This window comes from Balaenoptera musculus, chromosome X (assembly GCF_009873245.2).
Source record: "Balaenoptera musculus isolate JJ_BM4_2016_0621 chromosome X, mBalMus1.pri.v3, whole genome shotgun sequence".
NCBI lineage: Eukaryota > Metazoa > Chordata > Mammalia > Artiodactyla > Balaenopteridae > Balaenoptera > Balaenoptera musculus.
Genome location: NC_045806.1, coordinates 38,877,320 through 38,891,092, shown reverse-complemented (window position 1 = coordinate 38,891,092; position 13,773 = coordinate 38,877,320). Strand labels below are relative to the sequence as shown.

General features: G+C 38.4%; 1 protein-coding gene across 1 annotated transcript; it reads left to right on the top strand.

The window, feature by feature from the left end:
* Window positions 1–417: 417 nt before the first annotated feature.
* On the top strand, window positions 418–13,161 carry FUNDC1 (FUN14 domain containing 1). The gene is made up of 5 exons (XM_036841012.1): window positions 418–606; window positions 1,350–1,506; window positions 4,856–4,931; window positions 9,824–9,952; window positions 11,644–13,161. The coding sequence occupies exons 1-5, from the start codon at window positions 579–581 to the stop codon at window positions 11,719–11,721; spliced, it is 468 nt and encodes a 155-aa protein (XP_036696907.1). The 5' UTR covers window positions 418–578; the 3' UTR covers window positions 11,722–13,161.
* Window positions 13,162–13,773: the final 612 nt, after the last annotated feature.

The window sequence follows — 13,773 nt, the reverse complement described above, 5'->3', positions numbered from 1 at the left end:
GGAAACGCGTGGAGAAGGAGAGGATGAAAACGTTCCAGTTCCCAGCTGCAGCGTGTTAGAAAAATTTTCCATCCGTTAGTTGAGCCCTGGACTGCTTGAAAAGTGTGGTTTGAAACAGGGTTTCTCTTATCTCTTTTTAAAAGCCTCTTTCTGGTATAGTGTTACAAATAGCAAGCGGGTTTTCGATTTAACCACCATGTGACGCCCCCTCCCCTCCAGCCCTGAGGCTCTTTAAAACAAAATAACCAAAATTCAGGTTCTGGAAATTCTAGAGGGGGAGGGGTGGGAAACCAGGCTTGCGGAGGGCAACGGACTACAATTCCCATAAACCCTCGCGGGCTGGTATCCAGCCTGTCTCTCCCCTCTCCCCTTCCCCGCGCCCCTGTGCCCTGCGCTTGCGCGGAAGGCCCTCCGCTTAGAGGAGGGGGCGGGGACAGGACTACGCGCCTGGAGGAAAAGGAGGAGGAGGAGGAAAAAAAGAGACCATAGACTTCCACCTGGGCCTAGAGCGGTTCTTAAAGTAGCGGGGAGAGGCGGGCGGGTTGGGACCACCTTCAATACTGGCCGCCGGCGGTATCATGGCGACCCGGAACGCCCCTCCCCAAGGTGAGCGGCCGGGGCCCGAAGTAGTATCTTAGAGACGGCTCACAGCTCTCGACCTTGGCTCGGGGGTGCGTCTTCCTTCCTCTGTCCCAGGGTTCCTGGGGGCTCTGTTTGCTTGAGGCAACCCTTTGAGCACCCACTTCGGACTAGACTCGCTCTCCCCTCTCGGACCCTCGCCCTCAACACAGCCCCACCTCCTGCCTTACCTTCACCTCCGGCCGTTCCTGCCCGTCTTCTAACGTTTTTTGGTTGTTTTTTTTTTTTAAGTCTTGGTTTTGAAATCATTTCTTCTTGTCGGGCCTCTAACCGGTTCCGTCAGTGGAGGACCCCCCACTTCTTTCTCCCACTGATGAAGACGGACCCTGCACTGACCCTGAACCTGAGATTTGGGGGTGACCTTTCATGCTGTGAAACTCTGAACTGACCCGCTGAGATTGGGGGGAGACCCTGCTGTGAAACTCTGACCTATCCCTACTGAGATTTGGGGTGCGGGGGTGACCCCTCTGCTGCGTAACTGACGTTGCCCCGGCACCCAGGCCTGTCTCTGGGCCTTTGGAAAGGAGATGCATGGCCCTTTACTCTCAAGGCCCTCGTCTCAGGGATTGGGTTTACGAAACTTTGTTTCCATCTGGGCGTTTTTAGCTGTATGCCAAATGTAACAATGAGTCGTAACAGATGAAAATGTACAGGGCATTTTTAACTTTCGGTTGACTGTAAATTTGTTGCTTTCATTTTTTGCTTTGAAGAATATGAAAGTGATGATGACTCTTACGAAGTGTTGGATTTAACTGAGTATGCAAGAAGACACCACTGGTGGAATCGAGTGTTTGGCCACGGTTCCGGACCTATGGTAGAAAAATACTCAGTAGCCACCCAGATTGTAATGGGTGGAGTGAGTGGCTGGTGAGAAAAACATCTTTTTTTTTTTGTTAAATTTCATTGGGAGCCTGACTGCTGCCCTTCTGAATCTGGGCCAATTACGTGCTCAGTCGGTGGCTTTACACTGTTAATCCCAGAAGAGCTGGACCTTGAGGCTTTTCTCTGTGGTATGATTAGTGTAATCAACACTCAGAGACTGTTGGGTTTCAGTGATATCCTCCTCCACCCTCCACTCTTCCCTCCTCACCCTTCCTTTGATTCTTTGTATATTTTCGCCCATCTCAGATTTCGCAGATACAGTGAATCTGATTCAGTGACAGTGGGTAAGGAGGGAAAAATATAGAAGAGTGAATTATATGTAAATAATTTTTACTTGTTCAGTGCTAACAACCGGAAAACCCTGGGAGAATTCCCACAGTAAAAAACTGGTCTCCAGGATTATCAGCCCTGTGGAGAGCAGTGTAAAATTCTCAGTAAAAAGTACTGATTATGATACAGATGATTCTAATTTGGATTATGACAATACTTTGAAGAAGAGTTGTAGATTGGGCCTTGGTTGGAATTAAAGGACTGATTGCTTACTCAGTAATAATACTGTGGAGTACATTAAGGGGGAGAGGTTAATAAGCATTAACCTAACCAGTTAACATTTCAGATCACATGATTATATAATTGCTACTGCAGATGTAATTCTGTTATTCTTAGACTAAAAGATTAGCCAAATAACAAGGGTCAGAAACAAGTTTGACTCTTTATTTTGAAAATGTTCATGACCCTAGAGAATTTCTGAAGTTAGTGTACGTGCTTAACTTGTGAGTAATCATTTATTTCTTAGATTCTAAGTTAAATTCATTCTACATTGATTTAAATATTTACATATGTAAACTCAGTGAGTATAAAATGATTTTTTTGATTTGTGTTTTACTTGCACCTGGGAACAATGGTGCACTCTTTTATGCCTTTTTTTAATAAATGCCATTTTATGGTAGAAACACTCACTGTGAAGATACTGTGACAAAGAGGTGCAGTATTTATTCATGATGTGTACTTATTAGTGCTGCTTATGAAAAAAGCCTGCAGTTAGATGCCTGGTCAGAGCCCTGGTTTTTCAGATGATTTTTCACAGGCCGGTGGTACCTTGATGCCCACAATTCAGGGGCTGGCCTTCTGCTTAAATAAGCTCACAATTTGGTGCCGTGGGTGATGGGTTAATGTGAGTCAAGGCCTAAAGCCCCACCTTAAAAGAGACTAAAAAATAATTGAGCGATAGAATTAAATTGTTGTGTGTTTTCTCCTTGTAGGCTAAGCTTGGTGAGAAGCCCAATAATTGGCAGAAGTTTGCTTGGAAAGCCTAGAGACAGAAGAGGGGAAGTTAGTAGACTCATTTTAGTGGCTCATGCCATCAAGCAAAGGATAGACATGCTTGTGGAGCACGTTCTCCAGGATGCTGTTAAGACCTGGCTGCTGCGTGCCTCCTCTGCTCCCTTTTCTGAGTCTTTGTTGCTGTCTCCCCTGCTGAGGGACACATATGTTTGAACTGTAGCCAGGTGTCGGTCTAGGAGCTGTGTAATAGGACTCTAATATTATACAGGTGATTTGTTGCAATGACTTCAGATTCAGTGTAATAAATTTTTGCAATTTTCTTAGGGTATGAAACTGATGTACTGTTGTGGCATACATTAAGGAGGAATGGTTAATAGATGTTAACTTAACCAGTTAATAATTCAGACCAATTCAGGACATGAATGGGAAGCTGAGGAGATTATGTTTAGCTGTAGGTAACTATAGGTTCTTGATCATAACAAGAAATTAAAACTGATAGCAGGATGGGTGGCTGCTAGGCGAGATGGGAGGTGTGAAGATTAGCTAGAGTGTCCTTAGTGTGGTCTGGAAGCAAGGTAGTGATACCCTTGAGGATGGAAAGAAGACAATCAAATGATGTTTTGGCGATACTCGAGTATATAGAATTGGCCGTCAGTTGGACCCCAAAGGCAATGAAGAAGGCAGCCTGAGATGAGCATGAGGTAACAAGCCTAGAGGATGGTGCAGTCACTTAAATATTGGGACCTTAGCAACAGCTGGTTTGGTTGGAAAGATGATGTTTGCTTTGGGACATTTTGAATATTTTGTTCTGGGTGGCAAGAGAAGCTCATCATTTAATTGGAAATGTAAATTTTCCATTTATGAAGGTGTATTAGTTTCCTAAGGCTGTTGTAACAAAGTACCACAACTAGGTAGCTTAAAATGAGAGAAACTTATTCTCTCACAGGTCTGGAGGCTAGAAATTTGAAAGGTGTCAACAGGGTCGGTTCCTTCCTGGAGGCTCAGGGAGAATTTGTTCCATGCTTCTCTCCTATCTTCTGGTGGTTGCCAGCAATCCCTGGCATTCCTTGACTTGTAGACATATCACTCCAGTGCTGCCTCTGTCATCACATGGCTGTCTTCCCTCTGTGTGTCTCTATGACATATTGGATTTGGGGCCCACCCGACTCCAGTATAGCCTCATCTGAACTAACTACATCTACAATGACCTTATTCCAAATAAGGTCACATTCTGAGGTTCTAGGAAGGACATGGATTTCGGGGGTGACACTGTTCAACCCAGTACAGAAGGCTGGAGTTGGAAATCTGAGATTCTTTTGCACACTGGGTCTGGAATAGTTAAGGGAATAATGAGCTCACTGAAGGAGAGAATCAAAAAAGAAGTATGGGTTGACATCCTTACAGGATAGATGAGACAAAACAGGTTTAATATAGAGATAGAAATAGATAAGGAAGCCATGAGAAATGTGGGCTGAAGTATAGTCGTGAAGGTGGAACTCCAGCTGGACCTTAAAGGGTAGGAAAGTTTTAGATAGGTAGAGCTAGGTAGAAACCCCTAGAAACAGGGAGGTTAATAGCTTGAGCAACAGTGGTGACATATTTGGAAACTGATTGGGTTGGAGCAGAAGGTTTGGATAGAGTGAGAGTCGGCCAGGTGTGTGGAACATCTTGAGTGTATTAAAAAAAACAAAACAAAACTAAGCACTTTTATTATGAGGAATTTCAACTTAATACAAGTGTAGAAGGAAGAGTATAATGAACCCCTGAGTACTCAACATTCAGTTTCAGTAGCCAGTCTTTTTCCTGTAAATTCCCCCCTTCTTCTCTCCATCCCTTATTTTGAAGCACATCTCAGGCAATTTAGATTATGCACTTTTGACTAGTCTATATAACTGACGGGAAACATTGTGGGTTTCTGAGCGGGTAAGGGACATGATCAAAAGAACTGGGAAGACATTAAGATTTTATTAGGAAAGCAATGAAAAGTAGAAGGGAGAGAGTTTAGTACATCATTGATTGTTCTCATCCTTTGTCATTTCTTCCATTAAAGGTGTGCAGGATTTTTGTTCCAGAAAGTTGGAAAACTTGCAGCAACTGCAGTAGGTGGTGGCTTTCTTCTCCTTCAGGTATGTCAGAGCTTTCGGTCCTTGCCTCTGCTTACATATGTAGCCCTTAGGAACTGAGAAAGTCAAGTTTAGCCATTTTACTCCTGTCTATTTTAATAGAAGATGGAATTTCTCTTTCAGGCATCAGTTTATGGAAAAACTAAAATGAGTTTTGCAAGCTGGCATGTGTCATGAAAAGCATCTATTTAAACACTTCTGAGGTTTTTTAAGCATAGTTTGATCCCAGCTATTAAAAACACAACTGTTAAAATTTGAGGTATCTCATTTTTTGTTATTATTTACCTAAATTTTCCTTGAAGCATCTCCCTAGAAAAATAAACATTTCATCAATAGCATAACCTGTTCATGCTGGCCACTTAAAACATATATTTAAAATTCACACACACTCTCAAGAGCCTGCTGTATAAAAAAATAAATAAAATTAAATTTAAAAAAATTCACACACTCATACACAATATATAAAATTCAAGAAGTCTCTTTCCTGTTTCCTAGCCAGTTTTCCTTCCCAGGGGGAAATTCTGTTAGCAATTTCTAACATGTTTTTTAAAACTAGGGAACCATAGTAATATAGAAAGTGGAAAATTGGGTTTAAAAAAAATCATTCATAATCTTATTTCTGAGGCAAGTGGATTTGAAATTTTAGTCTTGTTCATGTTCCTCTAAGTATAAGGTTCAAAAATGCTTTGCTGTTAGAGGATGTTTATCAGGATATTATCTGGCATTCATGTCTGTTTGGCATATATTTTCCCAAAAATACCATTCCCTGAAGATCAAATACAGTAAATCCTAAAATTGAAAATTTCTGGGAATGAATGTTAGCAACAATTTTAAAGATACAGAAATCTGTCAGATTTTAAAAATGATTGATGGTCATAGCAACCAAAATCTGACTTCAGCACCTAAGCCATTGATCATGTAATAACCAGTGTCATTGCCTGAAGTACAAAGGGACTGGATTCATATGTGTTAAGCACAGATTTTAAGTTGTTTACTAAGCAGTTCAAAATATATATATATATATATTTTTTTTTTTCTCTTGGTGGTATTATTAGGGGTAATTGCTTATTACTTGTGGTAAGAGGTAAAAAGGAATATGGTTCATATCTAAATTTAGTCCTTTGGATGAATATGCCAGTATTTGTACAAAGGAGAATTTTATTTAAGCTGATTTTTGACTTGGGTTTATATAGAACCAAGAATTAAGATATTTATATAGTTATCAAGAATCAAGATATTGAATTCTATAGCTATTTTGAAAACTCAGTTGTCATTTCTGTTTAGTGGAAAAGGGTACTGGACCAAAGCAGAGTTCCCTAAAATGTTCACAGGTAGAATTATACATTTCAATGTAAAGGGTACTGGACCAAAGCAGAGTTCCCTAAAATGTTCACAGATAGAGAGAATTATACGTTTCAGTGTACGCTGCATGTCAGTTTTTCAGAAGTCCGTTTCAGTCCACTTGATATGTACCCTTCAAACCCACGTTTTGCTGTTGCCACCTTCTACTTCGTGTCTAGTCCACATATTGTTTGAAGTCACTGATTAGAAGAGCATGAGACCTGTCAGCATCAAACCAATTTTTCCCACAAATATGACTTACCTTGAAAACTCAATAGAAGGAAACAAAGAAGAAAAAAGAAACAAATGGCTTTTAGGCTAATTACCTATTATTTAGTCTCGCTTCCATATTTTTATTACCTTTACTTATATTTAAAGATAAATATTAGTTTGCTGACAACTTAAAGCTTTTCTAGTAACTCAGGTGTTTTCCAGTAGATATTTACCACACTGCCATCTTAGAACATACAGTGGTATATAAATCTTTTAAATTTATTTTTTAGTTTTTTTGAGTTGTACATGCCCATAATTCAGAGGGTCAAGTACATGTATAATGCTCATTACAGATTAAGGTAGTTCTTATTCATTTATTTTTGGTTGCATTGGGGCTTCATTGCTGCACGCAGACAGGGCTTAGTTGCTCCGCAGCATGTGGGATCTTCGCGGACCAGGGCTCAAACCCGTGTCTCCTGCATTGGCAGACGGATTCTTAACCACTGCACCACCAGGGAAGTCCCTTAAGGTAGTTCTTTGCCTCCCTCGCTACCTCCCCATTTTTCCCTCCTCTGAGGTAACCAGTTTGAACTATTAGCTGATTCTTAAGGTATTTATTTCCTTTTTCCTAAACAAGTGAATTGGACATTTCTTTATCTTTCAGTTTGAGGTATTAACTATTGGCTTCCCGTTATGGAATATGGGAATTTAGCTATGATGTATTGAACTTCTGTCTGCCCCACCCCCCCCAACCCCCACATCATCTGAGTATTGTTATTTCATAATTGTGTTAGATCATTACCTGGAGTTCACTGAGCTCTGGAATCTGTAAATTAATGTCTTTAACCATGTTCAGGAAGGTTTTGGCCATGATTTCTTTAAATATTTTCTCCTATTCTTCTCCTTCTGAACATTACTCTGATTGATGCATGTTGGGCTCTTTGATAATGTTCTGAGGTTTTGTTCATCTAGTTTTTCAGTCTTTTTTTTCAGATTGTGTAATTTCTAGTGCTCTAGCTTCAGGTTCACTGACTCTCTGTCATCTACCTTCTGCCGTTAAGGCTATCCAGAGAATTTATTTCAGATATTGTATTTTCCAATTCTAGAATTTTCATTTGGTTCTTTTTATATTTTCTGTATCTCTGATGAGATTTCTTATCTTTTCATTGATTACAACTGTAGTTTCCTTTACCTCATTGAGCATAGTTACAGTACTGCTTTAAAGTCCTGTAAATTTCAATATCTGGGTCATCTCAGAGTTGGCATCTGTTGTTTTTCTTTTGTGACTAGGCCACATTTTCTTGCTTATCATATCAAATAACTTTGTATTTTATCCCTGGGCATTGGGAATGTTACGTCGTGGAGAATCTGGATTCTGTTTTATTCCTCCGAAGTTTGTTAATGTTTTGATTTTAGTAGGCAGTTAACTTGGTTAGACTCAAATTGCAGACTCCATTTCACCTGTGGTGGATAGTGGCTCAAATCTCAGTTTATTTTTTTTTAAGCCTTGGCCAGAGTGCTTCGTTATGCCCCATGAATGTGTGGTTCAGAACTTGGGTAGAGTTTACACATAGAATTTGGGGCTCCCTTTCTCTAGCTGTGTCCTTTCTGGCAGCTGTTATTGTCCTGGGCTCTGCCCTCTGGTTCTTCAGGCCAGAAAGGTGGCATGTTTTCTATTGAACTTTTAGCCACCCTGCAACTGCATCATGTCCTCAGGATAAAGCCAAAAAAATGGGCAACTTACCTTACATTGGTCTCTTCCTACAAGTTTCAACTCCTCTTCAAAATCTGCTTCCTTTTGTTAATTCTGGAGCCCTTGTGTTTTAACCAGGGTTTATAGTCACTGTCTATGGGAGGGACCTTAAAGTTCATCATCCCCTCCATGTATGTGACCCAAATTGCCATGTCAGGTATTGCCAGGAAAAGCTTTCACTTGCCATTTGGTTTCATTACCACTTTGTTTTGCTGAGGCTAGAGTTAGAAGTGATAGAAGGTGAGTAAATATAGGGATAAATGCAGATAAATAGATTCTTCTATGGAGTCATTCACAGTGAAAATGGAACCTAAGATTCCCAGCCTATTTATATAAAATCAGATATTTTTATTTTTTCAAGTATTTTATGTGTGGTTTATACTTAAAGTGATGTATTAAAAGATTACAAAGAAAGCATAAGCTTGGTAGAAGTGATTTAATATGGTATACAGGGCTCAATTGTTTACTACTCATGTGATTCTTTACATGTTGATTGTATTATTCGGAGGGACTACCTTTACTGACTTAACACACACACTGTTGTTCCTGCTCAGATTTTGCAGTGTCTCAGTAGCACCATATGAGAGTTTTTCTTAGGGTTAGTAGGCATTTAGCCGTAGTTTTATTAAAAGGATTTATGACATGAAGGTTGTGTAGAGCATATTTTCTTTTATATTTCACTTTCAAAAGCAATTACCAGAAAGTATTCTTAATTTGACTGAAGAGTCAGAGTTAGTGAAGAGCCTTTATCAAGCTACTTTAGTGACCTAGTAACTGATTGGCTACTGATCTCTTATAATTAAACATCTCTTTAATTAAAGGTACTTTTTTATTAGCTGTATAATCTCAGTAGTCTCTGTGCCTTTTTAGCTAATTCTCAAATTCCAAACATTATGATAGAATTATAGAATAGTTATAATACAATTTTTGGAATCTTTTCCCATTAAGTACTATACTTCTCTTAACATAGTGTTCATCACATCTAAGTAATTATTTATGCTTAAGTCTGTTTTCCCTAATGGACCATAAGCTCTCTGAGGGTGGGGACCTATGTCTCCCTTGTTCTTGGCCATAGCTTGGAGACCTAGAACAGTGCTTGGCACAGAATAGGCACTCACTGTCTGTTAATGAATAAATTAGTGGATGAATTGTGATTTCTTACCCATAAGCTTCATACATTTCTTGAAATCTAAATGTTCATATATTGTATTAGCAAACTAGTTGGTTTAGAATTAACCATTTTTTCTTTTTTTTAGAAACAACAATGTGATTTTATTTATTTATTTATTTTTTGGCTGTGTTGGGTCTTCGTCTCTGTGCGAGGGCTTTCTCTAGTTGCGGCAAGCAGGGGCCACTCTTCATTGCGGTGCGCGGGCCTCTCACTATCGTGGCCTCTTTTGTTACGGAGCACAGGCTCCAGATGCGCAGGCTCAATAGTTGTGGCTCACGGGCCTAGTTGCTCCGCGGCACGTGGGATCTTCCCAGACCAGGGCTCGAACCCGTGTCCCCTGAATTAGCAGGCAGATTCTCAACCACTGCGCCACCAGGGAAGCCCCTAGAATTAACCATTTTTATCAAATTTTTGCAGATTGCCAGTCACAGTGGCTATGTGCAGATCGACTGGAAGAGAGTTGAAAAAGATGTAAACAAAGCAAAAAGACAGATTAAGAAACGAGCCAATAAGGCAGCACCTGAAATCAACAATATTATAGAAGAAGTAAGACAATGTACATTTTTGGCTCTTTTTTTTTAATGAATCTCAGTAGAAAATGTGACTAGGGATTATCTTCTTTAAAAAAAAAAATTGGTGTTTCTGGTCATGTCTAGAGTGTTAAGTAAAATTTGGGATCAAGCCACCATTTAAATCACTTATTATTTTTTTTTAGTTGTTAACTAAAACTACCTATTTTTTTTTTTTTGAGGTGAAATAGTTTGAAAATGTATATATTATTAATATACATTAGTTTTATCGTGTTTTTATGTGAATTTTGCCTATTTTCTTCTTATATTCTGTTTAGAATTGAATTGAATGCTCCTTTGCCTTTATTTTAATTCTGTCCTTTTACTTCCCCCAACTTTTATTTTGAAAAATTTCAGATCGGTTGAAAACTTGAAAGACAAAAACAGTGAATACCCAAATACCCTTCACCTATTCATCAAATTGTTTACGTTTCACAACATTTGCTGGTTGTGTGTGTGTGTGTGAGATTTACCCTTTTTTTTGTTTTTTCCCAAACTGTTTGACATCATGTCTTTTTATTCTTAAATACTTCAGCACATATGTCCCAAGAGTACAGATATTCTCCTGTACTATTACCATTACCCTTATTAATCCCCCCAAACTTAACATGATACAATAATATTTCCTAATATACAGTTCATATTACAATTTTTCCACAAAATATCTTTTACATCTTTTCCCCCCGATTAAGAATTACATATTGCATTTGGTTGTCATGTCTCTGAAGTCTCCTTTAATCTTAGATGGTCCCCTCATCTGTTTTTTTGTTTTTGTTTTTCTGTCTTTCATGACACATTTTTGAAACATCTAGGCAGAGTATCGTACAGTCTGGCTTTGTCTGATTGCTTCTTCATGATTTTATTTGGGTTAAACATTTTCTCAAGGTGTTATTTTTTTGATCCTGTGCATTTTTTCCTACTGGCTAAGTGAACTGACTGTTAATAAGTATCATTGTGCATGCTGTGGGAATTTATTAAATCATCTATGTTAATAACTTGCTGAATGGACCATTTATGCCAGCCCTATAGGGAGATTTCTTTTTACCTGTGAGAATTTTGCTGTCCATATGCCTGTTATCTCAGAAGCAGGAAGTTTAGTGGGCCTGGCTGGGGGCTCTAGGCTCCTTCAGTTTGTAACGGACAGCCCTGGCATCTTGCCTGGTTGTTGGCACCTGCAATAGTAGGTATACAAGAATTTTTGCTGAATATTTACTGAATTGAGGAAAACATCTGAAAATGATACTTAGCTCTGGATTTAATAATTAAGAGTATTTTTAAGAATTTATATCTTTTCTTTTTCTTATTGTGGTAAAATATACATAACATAAAATTTACCATTTTAATTATTTTTTAAGTGCATAATTCACTGGCATTAAGTACATTCACACTTTCGTGTAACCATTACCACTATCCATTTCCAGAACTTTTTCATCATCCCAAGTAGAAACTCTAACCATTAAGCAGTAACTCCCACAATCAACCCCTCTCCCCAGCCCTTGGTAACCTCTGTTCTACTTTCTGTCTTGATGAATTTGACTATTCATATAAGTGGAAATTATAACAACATTGTCCTTTTTTTGTCTGTCTTATTTCACTTAGTGTAATGTTTTCAAGATTCATCCATGTTGTAGCACAATTCAGAGTATTTTTCTTTAAACTTTGTTTCAGGCAACAGAATTTGTCAAACAGAACATTGTGATATCCAGTGGATTTGTGGGAGGCTTTTTGCTAGGCCTTGCATCTTAAGGATATGAAGGTTCTATCACAGTGGAGTCACCTCTGAGAAGAGAGATGGTGGTGACAAGATGGTCTCAGCATTACCCATTGACAGATTCTCCAGGATAACAAGAAACAACTAGCTGGACAGTACCAAACTCACTGCTTAGCATTTTGCCATCTGAAATTTGGGAGATTAGTATCTGCTATAAAACAATCTATATGGGCTGTGTATAATAGTATTCCTGAGCAAAACATGGCTTTCATTATTTTCTAAAAACTTGCATTTGTTTAAAATTTGCCTATAAAACACCACCGTTGGATGTAGATATGGAGAGAGAAAAAAATCTGTTGGCTGTATTCCCCAGTGAAGTACCATCCTCATTTTATTTAAATAAGATGTTCTCCATTGTGCTTTTTAGTATAGTGCCAATAATTTAAAACTTTGTATTATAGCTTCAACAGTAGGGCTGACTTATTTTTAAAGATATGTTTGCAATAAACTGAAGAACTGTAATGCCCTTTTATGGAAGGATTTACAAATAATAGAATTATCAAAGATATTAAACAAATTTAATACCATTTTTTAGGTTGTTTTTTCCTGCAGTTCTTACTTTGCTTACTATGTAATAACTGTAGTAAATGCTCTTCTAGGGAAATGCTCTTCTAGGGAAATACATGTCTAAAGCTCTTTTTCTTTTTTTTGATGTCTGTAGTTGTAAAAATATCTTCTTGTATATAAGCTTCTAATTTTTTTATTCATTTGTTTATCTTGGCAGCCTGGGTAGAATTAATTATTTTGAGGGTACATATAGTTGGGTCACTGATTCGTTTTATTAACTTTGAGTGAACCTTGTTTTTCATTTTAAAAAATCCTAATTATTATTTTGACCCTTTCTTTACAAAGAGGTAAAAAATCACCTTAAAATACTTAGTAGTATAGTATGAATTTATTGTCTGAAGAACAGTGATTTTCTATATAATCATGAAATTGTAGTTTAAAGAGAATCATCTCTTTGATCTAGTCTGAGATGTAAATGCTGAGGCTTTCAGCTTTTTAGGTAGCATTTTATGTTGGTCCCAACACTAGGCCGGTTGACTTGTTTCTCAGGGCCGATATCACACTCCCTCAGAGGGTCCTTGGCCTAGACAAGCTTTTTGTATTGTTTGTTTTGTCCAGAGTTCTACGTTGGAATTGGGAAAAACAGCAGAACAGCGTGTGTTGGAATCTTCAGATTGGAAAGACTTTGCAGATACTCAGACTATCTCCTTTTGATAGGAAGTCCCTATAGTATTTTTTGTGTATTGTAAACATAAGCTATTTCATACTTTCAAGATTGTTACAGTCTGTGTGCTTTCATTTTTGTAAGACTCCTTAAAATTGAATGTGGGATTGATCTTCATTTTCTTCCTTTACTCACAGCACCTCAGATAAAATGCTAAATAAAACTCAGACTTTCTTAATATGAAGTGATTTTGCTTATAAATACTTAATTTTTCTTCTTTGAGCTTTTCTCTGTTTCTGCCTTGCCTAGCTTTTCATGACTGTGGAATTAAAAGGGAAAAATATTCAACGTTAGGCAGAACCTGGGCCGTGCTTCTGTGTGCCATATCTGCGTGATACCTTTCATCTGATGCAGTGTGGCAGGCTACTGTGGGAAGCTCTAGGAGCTGGCTCAGTTTGTTCATTTTGGAAATATTTATAGTGTCTGTTCTGTGTATGATACCCTGGGAAAGTGGGGGGCACAAAAATGTCTGCCCCCAAATAAAGACTAAATATTCCTATACGAAAAGTTACATACTAATATAGGAGAACCTGGCGTATGATTTAGTGGCAAATGAGTTGTAGAGGTAACTACTTTCAGAGTCCAAACATGAATGAAAAGTGAAAAAGAGCACTTCATTTTTTACCTATACATTTCCAAGTATTTGTTGATTTGTTTGAAAATATTTGTATACCAGTGTAAAATATTATCAGCTCTCTCCATACGCTCTCCTCTCTGTTAGTGCCCCTTGTTCTGCCTCGTGTCCATGCCGTTTCCCCACGAGGTTGTACGCTACTTGAGGCAGTCGTGTGCGGTG

What these genes read in the sequence shown, in the direction of transcription:
- FUNDC1 (XM_036841012.1), top strand. Translation starts at nt 579, where the DNA reads ATGGCGACCCGGAACGCCCCTCCCCAAG. An exon ending in CCGGAACGCCCCTCCCCAAG is followed by an intron (nt 607 to 1,349) that starts GTGAGCGGCCGG and finishes TTTGCTTTGAAG; the next exon opens with AATATGAAAGTGATGATGAC. An exon ending in GTGGCTTTCTTCTCCTTCAG is followed by an intron (nt 4,932 to 9,823) that starts GTATGTCAGAGC and finishes AAATTTTTGCAG; the next exon opens with ATTGCCAGTCACAGTGGCTA.